Genomic DNA, 20,831 nt, shown 5'->3' with positions numbered 1-20,831 from the left:
TCTGCCAAAGTGATTTTCTTAAAGGTCTGGTTTGATTGTCACATTCACCTCATCCCACCTCCATCCCCACTCCAATAAACTCCAATGACTCCCCATACTTTTAAGATCAAATAAGAATGTCCCATTGGTCATTTAAAGTCCTACAAGATGGCCTAATCACCCCCTTCCCATTCTACAGTACAACTCAACTAATTACTTGCTGTTACTCTTGCTGAAATAAAAACTAAAATATTGAAACAGATAAGAAATAAACGTATGACAGCTTCTGTTTTAAGTAGAATCACATACAGAAATATAGATCTATACTGAAAACTTTAGTTTTGAGTTTGTCTGAGATCATTTACTTTTGTTTATTGTTCCCATAACATATATGAAGAATATCTATTTACCCACAGAGAAAGATGGTATCTGTTGATTCACTGTGATGACCCATTATTTCTTTGCTGGATTGAGTACCTTTTATTTTTAAAGTATCTTTTAAAAAAATAAATTCACTAAATAGTTCTGGTGATAATTTATTATTGTCAAATATTTTTTACAAGTCAGCGCTATTCTCCAGGGCAGACTTTCTATTAAAAACAAAACAAAACTCTAAACATCCATTCATATTACTCAAGCAAAAAGATTTTTAGATCACTAAAAACTTTTAAAATTTTTATATTGTTTCCTTTACCTTTACCTAATCCTTTTAAATTTCTTCTTCATATTGTACAGCATATTATTTTAATACATCATATATGTATATATATATATATATATACAAACATATATATACAATTTACAAATAAATATGCACATGTCAGAGTTGTGTGCTCAAAAAAAAAAAATTACTGATAAAGATATAATCTAAAAAGTTTGGAGATCATCATTTAGTCAAAAATGACCAAAAGATGTTCCAAGAAACATTTTTCCTTTTTTTTTTTTTTTTTAAATAACAGCTTTTTTATTTTCAAAATATTTACAAAGAGTTTTCAACATTCACCCTTGTAAAATCTTGTGTTCCAAATTTTTCTCCCTCCTTTCTCCCCTCCCCAGACAAGTAATCCAATGATATGTTAAACATGTGTGATACTTCTACACACATTTCCTCAATCATTGTGCAACACAAGAAAAATCAGATCAGAAAGAAAATGAGAAAAAAACAAAAATCTAGCAAACAATAATAAAAAAGGTGAAAATATGTTGCATGTATTATGAAACCACATTCATTCTTTTACTTACTGATTAAAAATATAATCAGTACCCATAATCCTCTTTCTATATGCAAATAGCTCTTATCAAAAATCCAATAGAATGGGCCTGGATCATCACACTGTTGAAAAGAGCCACATCCATCAGAACTGATCATTGCTGTGTACAATGTTCTCTTGATTTTATCTATTTTACTTAGCATCAGTTCATGTAAGTCTCTCCGGGCCCTTCTGAAATTATCCTACTGATCATTTCTTATAGAACAATAATATTCCATAACATTCATATACCACAACTTATTTATCTACTGACTCAGTTTCCAGTTCCTTGCCACTACAGGATACAAACCCAGTAGAGACACTGCAGGATCAAAGGGTATACTCAGTTTGATAGCCTTTGGGCATAAGAATATCTTTTTTTCTATATTTTTTTGCCAAGTTTTCATTTATGCCTAAACAAAATACATGCTTAATAAATTTTCTTTAAAGGTTCAACTTTATTTGATGCTTCCAAATTCTGCAAATATGAAAACCCCAAATTTTTCTCTCACAAATAATTTCAAGAGACTCATCACATAAAATTGGATTCAATCATATATTTGACATTAACATTAAAGTACCTACCACAAAAATTACATTTATAAAACAAAAAAATTCAACTTACACAGAATGAAGACAAGAGCCTTATATATGAATGCATAATTATTAAACTATATTCTATACTGTTCATGTGAGTATAAAGCTGTTCCAATTCTGAAGTTATGGGATTCTATGAGTCACAATATTGATCTTTTTCAATTTAAAATAAAATTTAAAGCTTTGACTTTTCACTGGAGACAAAAATCTTTAAAATGTTAAGGTTTAAAGCATTTTTTTTTCTTTTAGAGTTAAAGCATTTTTTTTTCTTTTAGAGAAATAATGATGGATAGAAAATTTTCCTTTAAATAAAAAGTGAGATAATAGATAAGACTACAGGACCTATGAAATCATGAAGACCTTGATTTCAGTCCTGCCTTTGGCTGTGTATAAGCTTGTATAAGCTGTGTGATCATGAAGAAGTCAATAAAGTTTTTAATATCCCAAGCACAGCTTCTAAGACACTAAGTTACAAACAAGCTACTTATCTGTATCATCAGAAGGAGTTTCTATTTCTAAAATAGAAGTTTCTTGTAACAATTAAATCATAGGCCCAAATAAAGACATGCGTGTGTGTGTGTGTGTGTGTGTGTGTGTGTATGTGTAAAAAGAGAAGGAAAGAGAGATAGTCAGAAGAAGAGTGAGATTCATCACTACAACTCTGCCCCACTTAAATCCAATACATCACTATTACTGGTCCTATTTTAAAATAAAGAACGTACAACTTAGTACACATAGTAGATACATACATACATATAGATGTGTGTGTATCTATATATGAATATATATCCACACATATAAGGAGTTCCTTTAACACAAGTTTCTTAGAAATTTACTTCAAGGATTAAATACATATAATCACTGGAAAAGTCATCAGGAAGAAATGGGAATCAGGTTCAACTCAGAAAACACATTATTTTGATACCAAAAGAATCCAGGCAATCTTACTAAAATCATAGTAAAAAAAAAAAATCTTCTATAGTAAAGCAAGGTAAGTAATGGAGATTACAAAGACAAAGAGAAATATCATTGCCCAAATGGAACTTATAACAGCCAGAAGAGGTATTATGTACTTATATGGATATATACAAAATAGAAATAGGAGAAGGCATTAGCAGTTGGAGAAAATGCTTCATATAGATAGTAGATAGCAAGCTGAATCTTGAATGGAACTGATTTTAAGAGGCCTGAGTGAGGAAGGAATGTATTCTATGAAAGGACAAAAAAATACAAAGATAAGAAATGTAGTGCCATATATAAGAAACAGTAAGAAGGCCAGTTTGGCTAGACCATATGTAGTATACATGAAGGGGAGTGATGTGTAATAAGGTAAAATTGTGCAAGTCAATAAATGGCAAGGAGTTTATACTTGATTCTTATGGGGAGCCACTAGAATTTATGAAGTGCCATGGTCAAATTGGCACTTTATGAAGATCATGTTGGTATGGTGGATAGAATGGAATTGGGAAGAGATTGGGAATTCGGAATAGATCAAGAGAGGATCATAATAAGGGCCTGAACTAAAGTGGTAACTGAGTGGGAAAAGGGAAACCAAAACCATAAACTCAAAATAGTCAAATGATAATGCCAAGATCACCTTCAAGTATTCAAAAACTTTTCCTTCATTTTTAAAAATTATCATTCTGTCCAAATGAGACAGAATGGTACAACATATAAACAATCAAGCCTAAAAGCCAGGAAGATCTGAAAAATTCTCTAAGACTAAAAATCAAAGAGAAAATACAAATCAGCATGGTGCAGGTACAGTCTTCACCTAGAAGTCACCTATACCAAAGAAATAACAGTTACCCTTTTTATTGCTATAAAAAGGCCAAGGTCTCCCACTGCATCCAGGGCTATCTCCAGACTTCCTAATCTATATATCTTGCCACTGGACTCAGATGAGCCCACTCTCACTTAAAACCAATTCATTTGCTTGTCAAAGCATCATTTCCTTGAGGTTGTGATCCTCTTCAAGAATGTTATTAAATCACATGTTTCCTAAAAAAGTGTTTCCATTTTAACATCTATTAACAACAATTAACATTTTTTAGTAAGAAGCTATGAAAATTTGGGGGTTTTGAAAGGGAAGTTGTGATATAGTGGAAAAGCATGTTATCTGAAGTCAAAATATCCAAATTCAAGTCCCTGGTTTTATAATTTTTTTTTAAATAAGTGACCTTGAACAACTCAACTTTTCTCTCGGTACCTCAGAGGACTCTTCAATATTTACATTTTAAGGAAGATACTGATAAGCTGCAGTGTCCAGGAAAAGACAATGATCATTCTAAGGGGTCTCAAAATTGATTTGTGGTAACCATTCTTAGCCAAAAATGTGTGAACTTGTGTGTAATTTTTCTAATAATTCTAATAACGTATTTCATTATAATCAGTTTCCTCTGTAATTTGGTATTTTTACTTTATACATTTATAAACATTCTGAGGTCTAACAGCTTCCCTAGCCTGCCAAAGAAAGGCATGTCACCTAAAAAAAGTTAAGGTTTTTGTTCGGAAATGTTTTAAGAAGGGGAAAAAAAATGACAAGTCTCTTAAAATTAAGGCACTTGAAAAGTTGTACAAGAAGTGGGATTAAAATATTTTGCTTAGATCCAAAGGATAAAACCAGAAGCAATGGAGAAAAGTTGCAGAGAGGTCAAGTTCAGTTCAACATAAGGAAAACTTTTCTAATAATTACAGTACAGTTGGAAATGGAAGGGATCTTTAGTCAAAGATTAGATGAATACTTATTAGGGACATTCTAGAAGTAATTTTAAGTCAGACACAATTTGAATAATAAGTCTATAGGTATCTATATGCAATGTGTAAGGCAGTTGTTGGGCAAAAACAAAGCAGGTGTTTCACTCAAGAAGCTTTTGTCAACTCCTACATGAAACCTATCCTGACTCTACAGTAGCTGGTGTTTTCCATTCTCTAGATTCTCCTATCTATTATTCAATCACTCACTCCTTAATGGTCTTTACTGGTTGTTCATCCATGTCATACCTCTAACTAAGAGTGTTCCTCAAAGCTACGTCCTTGCCCAGATTTCACTCTATGCAGTTATTCAGTAAGCTCAGTAACTTCCATAGGTTTGATTATGTAGATGATTCCGGGATCTCTGGAAGAGCTTAATATAAGGTTTGATGAACTAGAACTATATCTCCATCAGTCTCTCAGCTATCAGGAAGTCCAAAAAGCTTTTCAAATGTTATGAGCTATAAAACAAAACTCATCTCTCTCTCAATCCTCCAAACCTTCTCACCCATTTGTTGGAATTTTCCTATCCCTATCTAGAGTAGCAATATTCTCCCACTCACTCAGGCACACAAACTTGATCATCAACTCCTCACTTTCGTTCACCTCATATATCCAATTGTCAGGTCTTATTGCTTCTACTTTCCCAAAAAGCTCTCATATTAGTTCCTTTTTCTCTATTCTGATAGCTACAACCCTTATTCAGCTCATCTCCTCAAGTCTAGCTATTAGTTGGAATTTCCAGTTCTATAACTCGTCTCTCCCCACTCTAGTCCAATCTCCACAGATGTGCCAAAATAATCTTCCTAAAGGACAATTCTGATCATGTCACCTGCCTTCTCAGAAAGCTCCAGTGTCCCTATTACCTTCCAGATCACATATATTCTATTTGACATTTAAAGCTCTTTATAATCTGGTCCCTTCTTCCTACCTCTTCAGCCTTCTTACCACATCTTGACCTTTTCACTGGTTTTCCCCCCAATTAAAACAGTAATTCTAATTCCTTGAGTACAAGGGCTGGTGGATTTGTAGGAGTTTCTTGCTTTCTTTTTAATATCCCCAAGGCTTAATATAATACCAGTTCCTAGGTGGGTTCTAGCAGAGAAAGTCAGAAGCACTGATAAGTTATAATACTCCCTGAGGCAAGCAGGGAATGATATAGATGGAATCATCTCAGGCTAAAGCAAGCCTTTTGTTTCTTAAGTAGGTCTCTTGTTCAATGGGACTTTCAATTACAGTTCCACCCCAGGTGGGGGCCTTTAGAAACCCCCATCTTTATTTATCCAATCAGAAAGCCAAGTCACGACATTTAACCCCTCCCCCCCCAGGTTATGTTTCCCTTATAAAAGAACTAATCATGGTGTAGATCTTCCTAAACTCCTTTTCAGGACTAAACCCACTATAAGTACTCTCTCCCTCTTATAGTATCATCATCATAGCATCCCCTAGGATGGCTTGTTGCTGGTTAATTGTGAGCTAGCCTGCCATGGCTATTCCCACCTCATGGTAACTTTCTTCTTACAGCTGATTCTTTTAGAGTACTAAATCCCTTTAAAGTTTAGCCCACAAGTCAAAGATGTAATCCCTTTCCCCTGCTAACCCTCTTCTGGAGTTAGTCTGCTAAACTTCATAGATTTAGCTGCTAGTCAATGATGTACTCCTACTTTCTGGCATCTTCTCTTTAACGGCTTCTTCCTGATTAATTGTGAGTTCCATTAGGGAACTTGTTTTTTCCCTTGTTAATTGTTAAAAACAAACAAAAAAAAACAAAAAAAAAAAACAACTTTTTTTTTGCCAATTTCTGTGTGCTATTCATGGCAAAACCTTAGTAATTAGTGATAATGTCTGATTTGATTTTTTCAGGTCAGCTGAAATATAATCAAATCTTTAATATACTATTTTTCAGACAATATTCTTTTACAATTTTGCTCTCCCAAAACCATTCTTGGTGCCTATTTTAACACTTCACCTGTTTCACAGGGCTTAGTAAATGTTAGTGACTGATAGGTATGAAAGAAAGAAAGAAAGAAAGAAAGAAAGAAAGAAAGAAAGAAAGAAAGAAAGAAAGAAAGAAAGAAAGAAAGAAAGAAAGAAAGAAAGAAAGAAAGAAAGAAAGAAAGAAAGAAAGAAAGAAAGAAGAAAGAAGGAAAGAAGGAAAGAAGGAAAGAAGGAAAGAAGGAAAGAAGGAAAGAAGGAAAGAAGGAAAGAAGGAAAGAAGGAAAGAAGGAAAGAAGGAAAGAAGGAAAGAAGGAAAGAAGGAAAGAAGGAAAGAAGGAAAGAAGGAAAGAAGGAAAGAAGGAAAGAAGGAAAGAAGGAAAGAAGGAAAGAAGGAAAGAGAGAAAGAGAGAAAGAAAGAGAAAGAAGGAAAGAAGGAAAGAAGGAAAGAAGGAAAGAAAGAAAGAAAGAAAGAAAGAAAGAAAGAAGGAAAGAAGGAAAGAGAAAGAAAAGAAAAAAAGCACAGTTGCATAAAATTAACACTAGAAAAAAAAGGACAACATTCATCCCAATTCAGTCCAAGCTTCCTTCTGAACATATTTGTTATCTAAAATTTTATTTCAATCATAATCAAAAACTGTAATATGGATCAACACAATTTCCTGGAAATCCTTTCTTCTCTTGCATATTCATTCCCTGGATAACTCCTACCTTGATTACACAGTTAAATGACCTTAGCATATAATTTTTAAGATATAAGAGAATCCATGAAATAATAATTTAGCTAATCATGATTAACTAAGAAAAAGTTGGATATTAATTACAAAATGCAGCAAAAATTCCCATAAAATGCTGGATAATATTAAATAATAATCATTACCCAAATTAAGAGACTGTATGCATTATAATCACATAGTCAAATTACAAATAACATGATTTGACTCAAGTTCATTCAATTTCAAGTAATGATGGTGGTAAGAGGTTCTGAACTGAAAGATGAATTCAGGCCTGGTTAACAAAATGCTTCAAACCATATTTAACCAGAGAAAGTTTTCATATTGGAAGGAATCTCAGGCATTATCTATTTTAACCTACTACTTTTAAAAACTGTGACCTCCAAGATCAAAGTTCAATATTGGATGTTAGAACTACAGAAACTTGTCTCCTAGTTCTGTAAATAAATAGTTTCTCTGAACAAAAACACTCTGCCCAAGTTTACAGCTTCTATCTAAAAATATCCACTAACTTTCAAATCCAGCTAAACTGGTTGATTCACTAGTCTCCAGAACACACCTCGAATTTTTCTAGTCCCATACCTTTGTGCAATGTTTTCTATCCTCAAATGCCCTCCCTCTACTTTTCTATTCAATTTAATTCAAATTAAAGTATATTAAAACCTACTACAAATAAGACGAAGTGCAAAATGAGGATACAAGGGTAAAAAGTAACTAACATTCTCGCTGACTTTCTCCAAAGAAGGCGAGAGTTTATGCACACACCCCAAAAAGTTAATAGGAAACCAAATGTGAAAAGAAGGAGAAAGTAACAAAGTGATACAAAGTACTCTAGGAAGTGTGAAGAGGGAGATAACGCCTATTTTACAACACCTATTCTATAGATGAGGCCAGTAAACCTCACATAGATCATTCTCCAGGTTCTTGAAGCTGGCTAGTAGGTATTTAGATGAAACACCGTCTCCCGTCTTCTGATGGCTAAAACTAGGAATCTTTTCACTGTCATTAAAAGTAGTAATTAGTAAAAATAAATAAACTAAATAAAACAGTAAAATTTCTCAACTCAAATTTAATGATCCAGGATCTTTTGAATGACAACTTTAAAAAATGACAGACAGTTCTACATGACCTTTCACAAAAACAAAACTTCAGCAAACCTGGCCAACACCTGTCAGTCATGCTTACTATGTGTCAATAGTTGAATTTCTACCTGCATCATTTTAATTGCTATTAAGATGCTACAGCTCTACTACGAAACCTGACTTGTGTATAGCTCTTCTTTTATAGAAAAAACCTCCCCTGTCTTAAATATCACCTGATAAGTTACAGTCTATGTTGCAGAGGCCAGCCGTCTGCCACTTAAGTTTAAAACTAAACGAAAAGAGACGGAGTCACTTCAAAGACTCTTTCAGATTCCCATCCAATTACTTTTCCTCCCCACTTTTCAGTTACATTCAGGATCACCACCTTTAGCCATTCTTCCCAGAGCAGCGCACCAGTTCCCAAACATAAACAAGGCTGGCAGGAGGATGGGGCAGACCAAAGAGCTTGCACATCTGGCCAGGCTCTCTCCCCAACAGCACACGGGAACAATCAATCAAGCATTTATTAAGCGCCTAGCTACCAGACACAGCCGAACTACGCACTGGGGATACAAAGACACTCAAAAACAGGTCCTGCCCTCAGGGAGCTCTCACTCTAACCAGGGGGACAATAAGCAATCTGCAGAGTACTAAACAAGGCAGGAGGGCTATTACAGCATTACAAGGAAGGTGGGCTTTCAGTTGATGTTTTAAAGCAGTCAGAAGGCTGGGGAGGGAAAGGGCGGCATGGGGAGCCGTCAATGCAAAGGCAGGAGTCGGGAGATGGCACGCCTGGAGCCGCTACGAGTCGGGGATGGCTGAGTATCCAAGAATAGGGTGGCTGGGGTATAAGGCTGACGGAGCTTAGAAGGACAGCGGGCTTGGAAAGCAGCGTGAGGCCGGCAGGCAGGCTCGAGAGGGCTGGAGAGGCCTAGCGGGGCGCCCACCCTGGGCCTCGAACCCGCGGCCGCCAGTTTGGGGAGTTTGGGAGAGAGGAATTCCGCGTGGCGCTGCCGGGGCAAGGTCGGGTCGGGCCGGGCCGGAACCGGGGCGGGGCCGAGCCAGGCGGGGGGCAGCAGGAAAGGCCTTGGGCGGCCTGCCCCAGCCGTAGCCCCGCTCCTACCCCCACCCCGCAGGTACGCGCACTCCCCCCGCCCTCCGGCCCTCCCTCCAGTCCTCGCCGGCCTCCCGGGCCCGGGCCTGGCCCGCAGCTGGGGGAGGCGGGGACGGCCGATACGAGCCACTTACCAACCCGCCTGGGACAGCGCCGCGCTCGGGACCTCAGCCATGGCAGCTCTCCGGCTGGGGTGGGGGGTGGGGGGCTAAATCGGGGGGGCAAGAAGGTGGGGGAGGGGGGAGAGGAGGCCTCAGACTGGAGACCAAAAAAAAAAAAAAAAAAGGCCCGCACCCCCCTCCCGCTCGGCTACTGAGCATGCTCAGTGCGCCCGCCGGCGCGACCCAGTGCCGTGCAGCTGCCTCCCGGCGTCCTGGTTTTCGCGCCCGCCCCGAGAGGAAGAGGAGGGATCAGCAGGAGAAGGAGGGGCTTTTGAGCCTTCAAGCGGCCGGGTTTCCATTGCGGTTTATAGTCCCTGAGCAGTCCTTGGTTTGAGTATTTGTATGGGGGGCGGGGAGGCCACCGGCGATGGAGCGTACCTTCGCTGCGCGCTTGGATTCCAAGATCCGGTCCTTCCGCTGAAAATCTATTGCCGTGTTTTCTCCGGGCCGATCCGGAGCCGTGTAGGGACCGAACCTCCTGCCCTGTCCGGCTAAGGGAGGATTTAAGTGGAGAAAGCAAACATTTATAAGCGCCTGCTTTGTGCTTCTCTAGAGGAAACACAACAACAAATAGTGCTTTTTGTCTATGGAACTGCAAGTTACAATTATCGGCTTTTCTAAAAGTCCTAGTTCAATGTTATAAGCCCAATTAATATTAGCTAGCGTTTATAGAGCTTTCAGATTGGCAAAATGCTTTACATGTTAATTCATCGCAACAACTCTGTGAATAATTCTCCGCATTTTACTGAAGAGGAAATTGATTAAGTGATCACATAACAAGTGCCTGAGGCGAAATTCGAACTCAGGTCTTCCTGACGCCAATTCTTTAGTTCTATCCTCTTCTGTTCCTGCAGTAAATACGTAAGTGACTACTAATGAAAGATAACTAGCCAAAATAGCGGATAGAGTGCTTGACTTGAAGTGAAGATCTGCTTTCAGTCATTCCTAGGACCACCCCTGGGAGGCACTGAGCAAGTCACTTACCTATCTCAGCCTCTGTTTCTAAATCGTTAAAATAGGGATAACTGCAATACCTACGTCATAGGGTTTTTGTGAGAATCAAATAATAACTAGCGTTTATATAGCTCTGAAAGCATTTTTGCAAATATCTCATTTGGTCTTCACAACAATCATAGAAGGTAGTGCTGTTATTAACTTCAACTGACAGATGGGGAAATTAGGGCTGACATAAGATAATTAACTTGACATGTGTTATACACTACCAATAATCGTCTGAGGAGAAATTGACTCCAGATCGGATCTACCCACTGCACCTTAAAATACTATGTAATCGTTAGTATTACTCTTGTTAAAACAAGGGAATCTAGCAGCTGCCTTGAATTCTATCCCACCCGTCCTGCACTGCCCTGCTGCCCCTTCAGATGTGGTTCCTTTCTGCTCCTTGCTCGGATCCTTCCCGCCACCGAGTGGCCGTCTCCTCTGGATGCATCCAGCGGTCACCACAGCCCACAGAAGCTTGAAAGGCACGGCCTGGCATGCTCCGCTGCAGCCAGCACTTGTGTAGGTCATTCAGAAGCTTTCTGGGCTAAAGGAATTCTGGGGTTGGGCTGCTTATAACCAATCAGGAAGGAGTGCCAGGGAGAATTTGGCCAGCGTGCGGAGGCCGGCTTATCCTAAAGGTTCTTCTGTTCATTTCACTCCTCCCTCTTCTTGTTCTCCTAGGGGGGGATCGGGAGAAACTTACAGATAAGTGCAGCTGCGTGTGGCAGCTGGTGGAGTAACTGCAAGAAAGCTTTGCAAGTCCAGGCTTCGCCATTTATTCGCCTGCTTGCTCAGCAGCTTGTTGGAGCCGTACTCATTTGGGTTTCTGGCGCAGAATGCAGCACATAGGCCCAGGGTTTGGTAAAGGAACCCCTCGTTAAATTCGGCAGTGCAAAAATAAAGGCAATTGAGGTTATGTGAGTCGGACGGAAACTACTTAGCCTCATTTCCCGTTTCCCAGGCTCTGGGACACTACATTCTAAGGAATAAATGATTCTTCATGAACATTAACACAATATTACAAGCAGAAAACGTTACAGGATTCCGAGTTTGGAAGACTAGCATGCAGAACAGAGGTTCCTAAGTCTTTTTTTTTTTTTTTTACAATAACAGCTAGCAGTCACATAGCACTTTAAGGTTTGCAAATATCTTACCCTCACAACAACCTTGGCAGGTAACTGCTATCATTCTTTCCTCCCTTTTCACAGATAGGGAAACTGAGGAAAACATGTTAAGTTGTCCTGGGACAGCAATTTACTAAACTTGTATCAAGTATGATTATCTTTATTTTACAGCTGAGGAAACTGAGGCAAATAGGTTAGGTGACTTACCCAGGGACATATAGCTAGTAAGTGACTAAGGCTGGATTTGGTCTTAGATCTCTGTGACTCCAGGGCTTTATCTTCTGGGCCACCAGTGAAATATAAACTCCTTGAGTGCAGGGATAGAGAAGCGGGGAAGAGAAAAAGATTGTCTTTCTATCTCCGGTGTCTGGAATTTACATCATTAAACAAATGCTTGTTGAATGACAAATACCTCCAGCCTTAGAGATAATGAATTTAAAATGCCAAAAGACACAGGTTTTCTGATGTAGCTGATGTGGGGATTTGTTTGGCTGAACTATACCTGTTTGTAATGACATTTTTATTTCTTCATCTTTTTTTTTTTATTATTATCAGTGGAGGGATGAATTAAAGTGTGTTCAAGACAACTGCCCCTGAACGAAGCCTAATTTTGAAAAGTGCATTTTTAACAGATACAAGCCACTTTCTCTACTTATCACATCTAATGCCTGCTGGCTTGGTGGAAGCAGCCTCTTCACATGGAGAATGTTTAGGAGCTTGTTTCTGAGAAAGTCAAGATGGTGTAAAGGAAGTGCCTTGGAGACGAACATGCATCAACATTCTGTAACTGGTCTGCTAACCAAATGTTCAAAACGAAATTCATTAAATGGCTGTGAAGGCATTCAAAAAGATGTGTCAACTTCAGGCTGTGTGGGGTCATTCAGGCTGTGTGGGCTTCTGCAAGCTCAACCTTCCTGCCTGCTTCATATCATGCAACCTCTGCATCTTTGGAATGAAGAAAGGCATGGGAGAATTACAAGCATTTATTAAGCACCTATTATATCCCAAGCAATGTGCTAAGTGTTTTATAAAAATATCATGTCATTTGATCATCAGAACAACCCTGTGAAATAGGTGCTATAATAAAAATGTTTATATGGGCAGCTAGGAAGTGCAATGGATAGAGTACCTGCTCTGGAGTCAGGAAGACCTGAACTCAAATCCAGCCTCAGACACTTACTAGCTGTATGATTCTGGGTAACATGCTAAACCCTGCTTGCCTCAGTTGCTTCTTTTGTAAAATGAGCTGGAAAAGGAAATAGCAAACCATCCCAAGAAATCCGAAAAGGGGTCACAGAGAGTGAAACAGGACTGAACAACATTTTTATCGTGCTTACTATATGCCAAGAACTGTACTAAGTACTTTACAATTATCTCCCTTGATTCTCAGACTAACTCTGGGAGGTAGATGCTATTGTTGTCCTCATTTTACAGATGAAGAAACTGGGACAAGTCACATAGCTACCATCAGAGACAAATAACTACTGATATCTGCCAGCAGGTTTTAACTCTGGTTGTCCTAACTCCATGTCTAGCATTCTATCAACTGTATCACTGTGAGGAAAAAGCATTTCATAATATTAAAAGGTAATTTTATCAGTGTACGGAACTGATGAGAGTTGCTGGGAACTGAGAAGTCAATTGGCTTACCCAAGGTCATATCATTAGCACATATCACAAACAAGACTCCAATCCATGTCTTTCTGCTCTACAGCCTGAACTCATTCTATTCTCTGAGCCATGCTTCCATATTCATCAGTCTAGGCCAATAGTTAATTATATAATACTATATAATGCATAAACAAGATTAAAATTTACACATATAACACAATACTTCACTGAATTCAAACAAAATAATGATTTGTGCCAGAATACCGATTTGTCTCTTGACATTTGTTTTGTACTTATCAGCCGGAAAAGAGGTGGAGAAAGCACTGGACATAAGAAAACTTAAAGCCAGGAATCAAAAAGAAAAAAAAAAAAAAAAAAAAAAAAAAAAAAAAAAAGAATAAATGGACACTTCCATAGATAGAGGAAGATGCTCTTCAAGAATTAGTACTATTTTATTTAATGTTTTTGTAGATGACCTCCTTCAATGAGGTCCTACTCCAACTTCTCATTAGTGCATAGATATAATAGTATGTTCTTGAAGACTTCCCTAACAGAGAACAATATCTGCCCTGTCCATACTCATCTGAAAAGCCCTCAAACATACACACCGAAGGAAATTGCTAAGTCTTGTTCTAGAACCAACTTAGTTCAATTGAGAGGCTCTTTACTAGAAAGGCTTTAGAGTGATGAATTTTTTAGGTACTGCAAGTCATGAAGACTAATAGAAAGGTTTTGAAATGTATTGGTGAAAGGAATACCTAGCACTTCTCCAGTGAAATCACCCATTCATAAAATATGAATGCTCTCCAGAGGAGCACAGATTTGTAGATAAAAGATCTTAGAAGAGATCTAATTCAATAATGTCATTTTCAGATGAAGAAATGGGCCCAAAAAGAATTGCCCAAAGTTACTTAGGTGGCAAATATGAGATTTAAACTTGGGCTATGTTGTCTGACACCAAACCCAAAGAACCAGTTTCAGAATCTGGAAGTCCTGAGTTCGGGTTCAGCTCCAAACAAATACTAGCTATGTGACCTTGGGGAAGTCACTTAATTTCTGATTACCTAGGCAACATACTAAAACTTTAGACTGCAGAATAGATACAAATCTGCATTGGTAGAGGGATTTTCTTCACAAAGAATTAGCAATATCACCAAATTGCAGGTCTGGTCCCTACAGAGAAATCATTGTGGGACTCATTTTATCCAAAAAGACCTGAGTTTAGATACATATTCTTAGCTATCACTATTGGATTAGTAGAAAAGAGAAATATTTATCATTTGCAAATTAAATGATAGCACCATAAAATTAAATTTCAGATAAATCTGAATCAAAAAGAAATAAATCAGTACTGGAGACAGCGATTGAGTACTTGTGTAATGTTTAACATGAGAAAAATCATGTTTTAAATTAATATTTTGCATTTAATCTAGCTTTTATTAAATATTTAACAATGGTATATCCTTCAATTAGCTAAAATGCCTTCTCTTATCCCCTATGTAGATTTTGGTTATTTGTTTGTTTTGCTGAGGCAATTGGGGTTAAATGATTTGCCCAAGATCACACAGCAAGAAGTGTTAAGTGTCTGAGGCCAGATTTGAACTCAGGTCCTCCTGACTTCAGGGCTGGTGCTTTTTCCAACTGCACCACCTGGTTGCCCCCCCCCCCCATGGAGTTTATATACATTTTTTTCCATGTAGAAAATAGATGATTGGAACAAAATATTATATTTTATGTTTGTATAAACATTCTGAATCTGATTACCATTTTAATAGTAGTTAACAGTGTGTATGTACTTTTTTTTTTTTTTAATCTTTTTTTCTAATAAGAATTCTACTCCAGACTACTCTATGGACATCTAGCTTTGTGGAGCTAGAGAAGTGGGAGGTATAGAGTAGATTTGATTTAAATCATTTAATTTAAATTAAACCAGATTTAATTTTAAAACCACTTCCAGAAAGTGCATCCTACTTTGTTTTTAATTCACTCTTCGAAACTGTACAATTAATATATTTTTTATTGTTTAAAAGATATGTCAGGAGGCAGCTAGGTGGCACAATGGATAGAGCATCAGCCCTGAAGTCAGGAGGATCAGACCAAATCTGGCCTCAGACAATTAACACTTCCTGGCTATGTGATCCTGGGCAAGTCACTTACCCCTAATTGCCTCAGGGGGGAAAAATATGGCAGACTCCATTCTGACACAACAAGCCCCATTTTTCTGACTCAATTATATGATACTTTACTGCTCTTTGAAGAGTGGCCATCAATTTCTACTGGTCAAGAACTCTCAAGGAATCAAATAAATAAAACAGGTTTTATTTACAAAGGGGAAAAAAAAAAAAAAAAAAAAACATGGGAAGGAAGGACTTGTGCCTAAAACCATAAAAAGTTCAGAGGTTTTTGTTTTGTTGTTTTTTGTTTTTTTCCCATTTTTCCAGTTGGACTCATCTTTTTGGCCCACTCTGAAAGAAACATGCTGACCCTATTACTCAAGACTGCCCTAAGTGGGACTGTGACAGAATTCATGTTAGCTACCTGCCATTAAGATTCAGCCTCCATTATTCAAAGATATGATTTCATCTCATAGTTCCTCAATACTGAGGTTTTTCTTTTACTTATTCATTACCTACTAACTTTTTCACAGCAGTGGCTTCCCTTCCCTCACTGAGTACCTTCCCTTTAGTGATTACTTTAAATCTATCTTGAATATAACTAATTGTACAGTCTGCATGTTGCCTTCCTCATTAGACTGTGAACTTCTTGAAAGCAGGGATTGATTGTTTGTTTGTTTGCTGATGCAATCGGGGTTAAGGACTTGCCCAGGGTGTTAAGTGTCTGAGAGTAGATTTGAATTCAAGTCTTTCTGACTTCAGGGCTGATGCTCTATCCGCTGCATCAACTGCCCCTTTTTCTCCGTTTCTTAAGTACCTGGCACGTAGAAGGTGCTTAATAAATGTTTATTGACTGACTGACTCACTGTTCAATTCTCTTTTTCCTAAAATAGGGTCCCAAATCTTGTCATAAGAGACTAATTTGTGGCTCCTTTACCTCCAGGGCTGGAGTTGAGTTCAGCCTACTTATTCTTTCTACTGATGATGTTAATCCACAAACATTCCCTTTCTTTAAAAGGAAAGTAGACACCCTGAAAAAGAAACAAGAAAGGCAGAGTGAGAGTGCCAGTTTTTCACACCAGAGCTGGAATGGTTCCAGGCTATTTACCCAGTTCTTCTTTAGCTTTAGGATCTCACAATTACAATCTACAAACAAAGGTTTCTATCTCTTCAAGTACTGGAGAAAAGTTTTTATTCTCCCTTCCTAATAAAAATTCCCTATTCTAAGTGGAATTAAGACAAATTAATCCTGTCCTATTTCCTGGTGACTTGCGGTTCTGATGAATTAGTGCCTCCCACTCATTAAAAAAAAAAAATCTGAATAGTATTCATATTACCTTTCCCTTTGAATTTTCATTCTTACTTTCTTTGGTGGCAAGTGGATCACCCCAAATAAATTAGTCTGGGACTTTTTAAGCCTCAAGAAAGCAAAGGAAAATAAGTTGGAAATAGTAGATCTGTCTATTCCCTACACAGGGGCTTGTAAGACACAACAAGGGATTTTTTAATGTAATGCAGTGGTAAAACTTCATCTGTACACTATACATAAAGATAGGAAACCTTCAGAATTTGTAGATTTCTTAGGATATCTATTTGGAGTCTAAGAATCTGAGGTTGGATAGTAAGTGTTAACTAAGTAATAGATGTTATTACTTTATTCCTCTGCCTCTGATTTAGTAACTTCCTATGAATTATGGAGTTTGATCACTGCCATCAGTTCTCTAATCATTCTTGTTAAAAAGAAATTGTTATAACCATTAAAATTGAAATTACAGAGAAACTCATGTATTATAACCAACTCTTCTACAAAAATTGAACTGACCTTAGCATTCATCATTGAGAAAATTAGCCAAAATTAAAAGTATTAAGAACTTAGATTAAAGCTGTCAGGGATCTTCTGGCAAATTCCCTCCATTTTTTTTTTTTTTTTTTAACAAAAGGGGATATTGAGGCTGAGAAAAGTCAAGTGACCAATCCAAGATACATCAAATAAACAAACATTTAGTAAGCATCGACTATGTGTCAGGAATTGCAAATGAATGAAATGATCTCTTCTATGAACTTACATTTAGGAGATAAGTACATACAAAAATTCAAATATATAGAGGTGTAGATATAGATTGTAGTACATTTATTAAAATGTAGAACATATAGATATAGGTAATGACATTTCTATATTTAATCTATGTAGATACAAATATATAGTATATTTGTTAAAATGTCAATATATAAATATAGACATATTGTTATGTATCCATATCTATATTTTTAGATAAACAGGCAGTATAGTATTTAAATATAGATATAGATAGAACATTTATTAAGGAGAACATTTAAATATAATTATTGTTATGTTTCCCTATCTATATCTTTGTATTTATTTTGTGTTTTAAGGCAAAATATTTATTAAAATATAAAACAAATATAATTATTGATAAGTATCTATATATAAATCTATATGTATATAGATAAGCAATATGTTTATTAAAATATAGAACATATGGATAGATATTGATATCTATTTCATCTTGGAAATCAGGATTTGTTATAACTTAATGTATTAGTTTATTGATTGTTTAAAACTTAAGGAGGTGATGAAGAGAAGGCTAACAATTCCTACCAAACTTAAAAGTATGTCCTGCATGCAACTGTCCCCCTAGAAAGCCAATTGTTAAACATGTACTAGCAGACTGCTTTGGAATCCCTACACAAAAGCTGTGCTCTGAATCATAACTCAGTAAAGAGAAATCAGAGAGGTAGTAGATGAACTTGAAGAAAGTAGTGCCATGAACACCAAAAAAAGAAGTTTAATTAGGATAAGAAGATAGACAAAAAGGTCAGTTGCATCAGATAAGTGGAAAAGGAGGAGAGCTGAGTAAAGATCATATTGTTTATGTAAGCTATATTAAGAGAGACTTGGAGTCTAAGAATTTAGTCCCACTATGCTCTGCCCTGACAAGTGCTCACAAGGTAGTCAGAAAAAGTGATACGAGGACACCTCAAGCTCTCTCTTCAGAACTTTAGAATGGATTGTATGACATGGGAGATATTGGAAGGACTGTCCAGCATGATGTGCCCTCATCAGAGAAAGTGCTGTGCTCTATGAGCAAAACAGAATTGAATTAGCTCAGAAGAAATACAAAATGAGCAGTTAGAGAAGCCACCCTAAATGCTGTATGTGTTCGACTTGTGGCAGAACATTCCGATCTTGTATTGATCTGATCAGCCACAGTTGGACATACTAATATGACTTCAACATAGTGATGTCATTTTGCTCCTCTTTGAGAGGACAACAACCAACCAACCCTGGTCAGACAACATCTAATGCATTATATGTAGTTCTGGGAGGCACATTTTATTTTATTTTTTAAAATTTTATTGAAGTTTTATTTACAAAACTTATGCATGGGTAATTTTTCAATATTGAACCTTCTGTTCCAAATTTTCCCCTCTTTTCCCCTACCCCCTCCCCAGATGGCAAGTAGACTGATACATGTTAAAAATATGCTGGAACCAAGAAGACCTGACTTCAATTGTAGCCTCAGATACTTAGAAATTGTGTAGCTCTGGACAAAATAGCAACTACATCCCAAGAGATATAGTTTTTGGGAGGATCAAATGAGTTATTTGTAATGTGCTTAGGACAGTACTGATACGTAATAGCCACTATGCAAAATATTAATATTTATTAATGCTATTACTATTAATGTTAGAAAATTTGCCAGTGTATACTATTGAGTATATTGTAGAATAAATCGAGTTTTTTTAGGCTACATTGCTACTAGAATGAATCCTTTTAAATGCTGAAATTCTCTGATGGTGGGACTGAATTTTTGTGACATCATTTTGTGACATAACTTTTTAAAAAGGCTATATGACTATTATATTTGTGTAATGACCATCATCCAACACCAGAGGTTGCTGTGGGTATCAACTAAGCTTTTTCCTTTCTGTCAGAATGTAAGAAGATCTGCTAGCTATCAATTACATTTTACTACCTTAGGTTTGTTCCCTGACTAAGTAATGCTGGATTGTGATGTCTCCATTGAGGGGTGTATGTAGGTATGCCACAATCAAATCAAGGTGACATTCAGTAAATGATATTTACTAATATCATTACTTTAGAAAGCATATAATCAAGTAGTAAAAATAAAGATAAGCATTTTTAATATTGAAATAATAGCTATACATATCTTAAACTTTAATTTCCATTTGATTTCTATATTACATCCATCACTAAGGGAAAAAACATCTATGGGGTTGGTTTCTATTTCCCCACACCAAGTCAAAGCCACCTGCTACAAGATCTGGGTAGCAGGATGGTAAAGAATCCAGATCTATTCATAAATGTTCCAGCTCCCAGTAAAAAGAGATGCATGTGGTTAATTCATAGCTAGTTTGGAGAATTCCATAGAAAATTAGAGTCTCTCATAGTTACAATTATATAAGCAATTAGACAGTGATGCTGGCTCCAGAGTTTCTGGCACTCTCTCTCCCAAATTAAAAATCTCAGCGGATTTATTCTATCTCTGAGTCTTTCCAGAACTGAAATTCAGTGCAATTTTTAAAAAAGGAAGGAAGGAATGAGATAGAAAAAAGAGAGAGAGAGAGAAAAAGAGAGAGAGAGAGAGAGAGATGAGATGAGATGAGATGAGATGAGATGAGAGAGAGGGAGAAAAAGAGGAAGAGAAAGAGAGAGAGGAAAGAAGGGAAGGAGGGAGAAAGAAAAGGAAAGAGGAAGGGAGGAGGATGATTGGAGGGGGAAGAGGATAGAAGCTCCTGAAGGTATTCCCACAGGAATCACTCACACCAATCCCACATTTAAACACCCTGTAATAAATTTAATGTCCAAAGTATGTGAGAAACAACCATACTTTTAAATGCCCTGGGTCCTTCCTTCAAAGAATCCATGCTTTTTGCTAAACCTCTAGGCACCAGAAGTCTCAGCTAAATGGAGTCATGCCTAAAAGTCAACATGCTTCCTCCATTTAAATGCCCCACTAGCCTTTAAGTACTAACATCATTAGGTGTTATGACCTCTATTCAAGGATGTAGTGTGTGTGTGTGTGTGTGTGTGTGTGTGTGTGTGTGTGTTTGCCTTTTAAATAAAATGTCTTCTCTATTTATCTTTTCCTGATTTTGCAGCTTTCACAGTACTTCAAGTATAATTTTTTAATTGTCTAGAGAAAAGACTAGGTATTTTTACTTAATAAGTTGAAGCTAAGGAAAGATGTATGCACTTTCTCCCCATTTTACTAAAATCCAATTCACTTGCATGTCTTAGCATAATAACATCTCTGATGTCATGGTCCTCTTCAAAAATGAAGGACAAAAAACAACATTCTCCCAACTATGCAGAGCCTGGCTGGGGATG

At 37.1% G+C, this 20,831-nt stretch overlaps 1 protein-coding gene and 1 long non-coding RNA gene across 2 annotated transcripts in view; one reads left to right on the top strand and one right to left on the bottom strand.

The window, feature by feature from the left end:
• The window catches only part of TDRD3 (tudor domain containing 3), a 170,778-nt gene extending 160,950 nt beyond the window's left edge, over positions 1-9,828 (bottom strand). Inside the window, exon 1 of the mRNA XM_074299217.1 lies at positions 9,580-9,828. Within this exon, the coding sequence (XP_074155318.1) occupies positions 9,580-9,620 (41 nt within the window). The 5' untranslated portion in view covers positions 9,621-9,828. The remainder of the gene's footprint in view (positions 1-9,579) is intronic.
• Positions 9,123-12,581, top strand: LOC141560662 (uncharacterized). The gene is made up of 2 exons (XR_012487773.1): positions 9,123-9,467; positions 12,288-12,581. It is a non-coding gene; the product is annotated as an uncharacterized LOC141560662 (long non-coding RNA).
• The last annotated feature ends 8,250 nt before the right edge of the window (positions 12,582-20,831 follow it).

The sequence above is a fragment of the Sminthopsis crassicaudata genome, chromosome 3 (genome assembly GCF_048593235.1).
Source record: "Sminthopsis crassicaudata isolate SCR6 chromosome 3, ASM4859323v1, whole genome shotgun sequence".
NCBI classification, from domain to species: Eukaryota; Metazoa; Chordata; class Mammalia; order Dasyuromorphia; family Dasyuridae; genus Sminthopsis; species Sminthopsis crassicaudata.
This window is presented reverse-complemented; position numbering and strand designations above follow the sequence as displayed.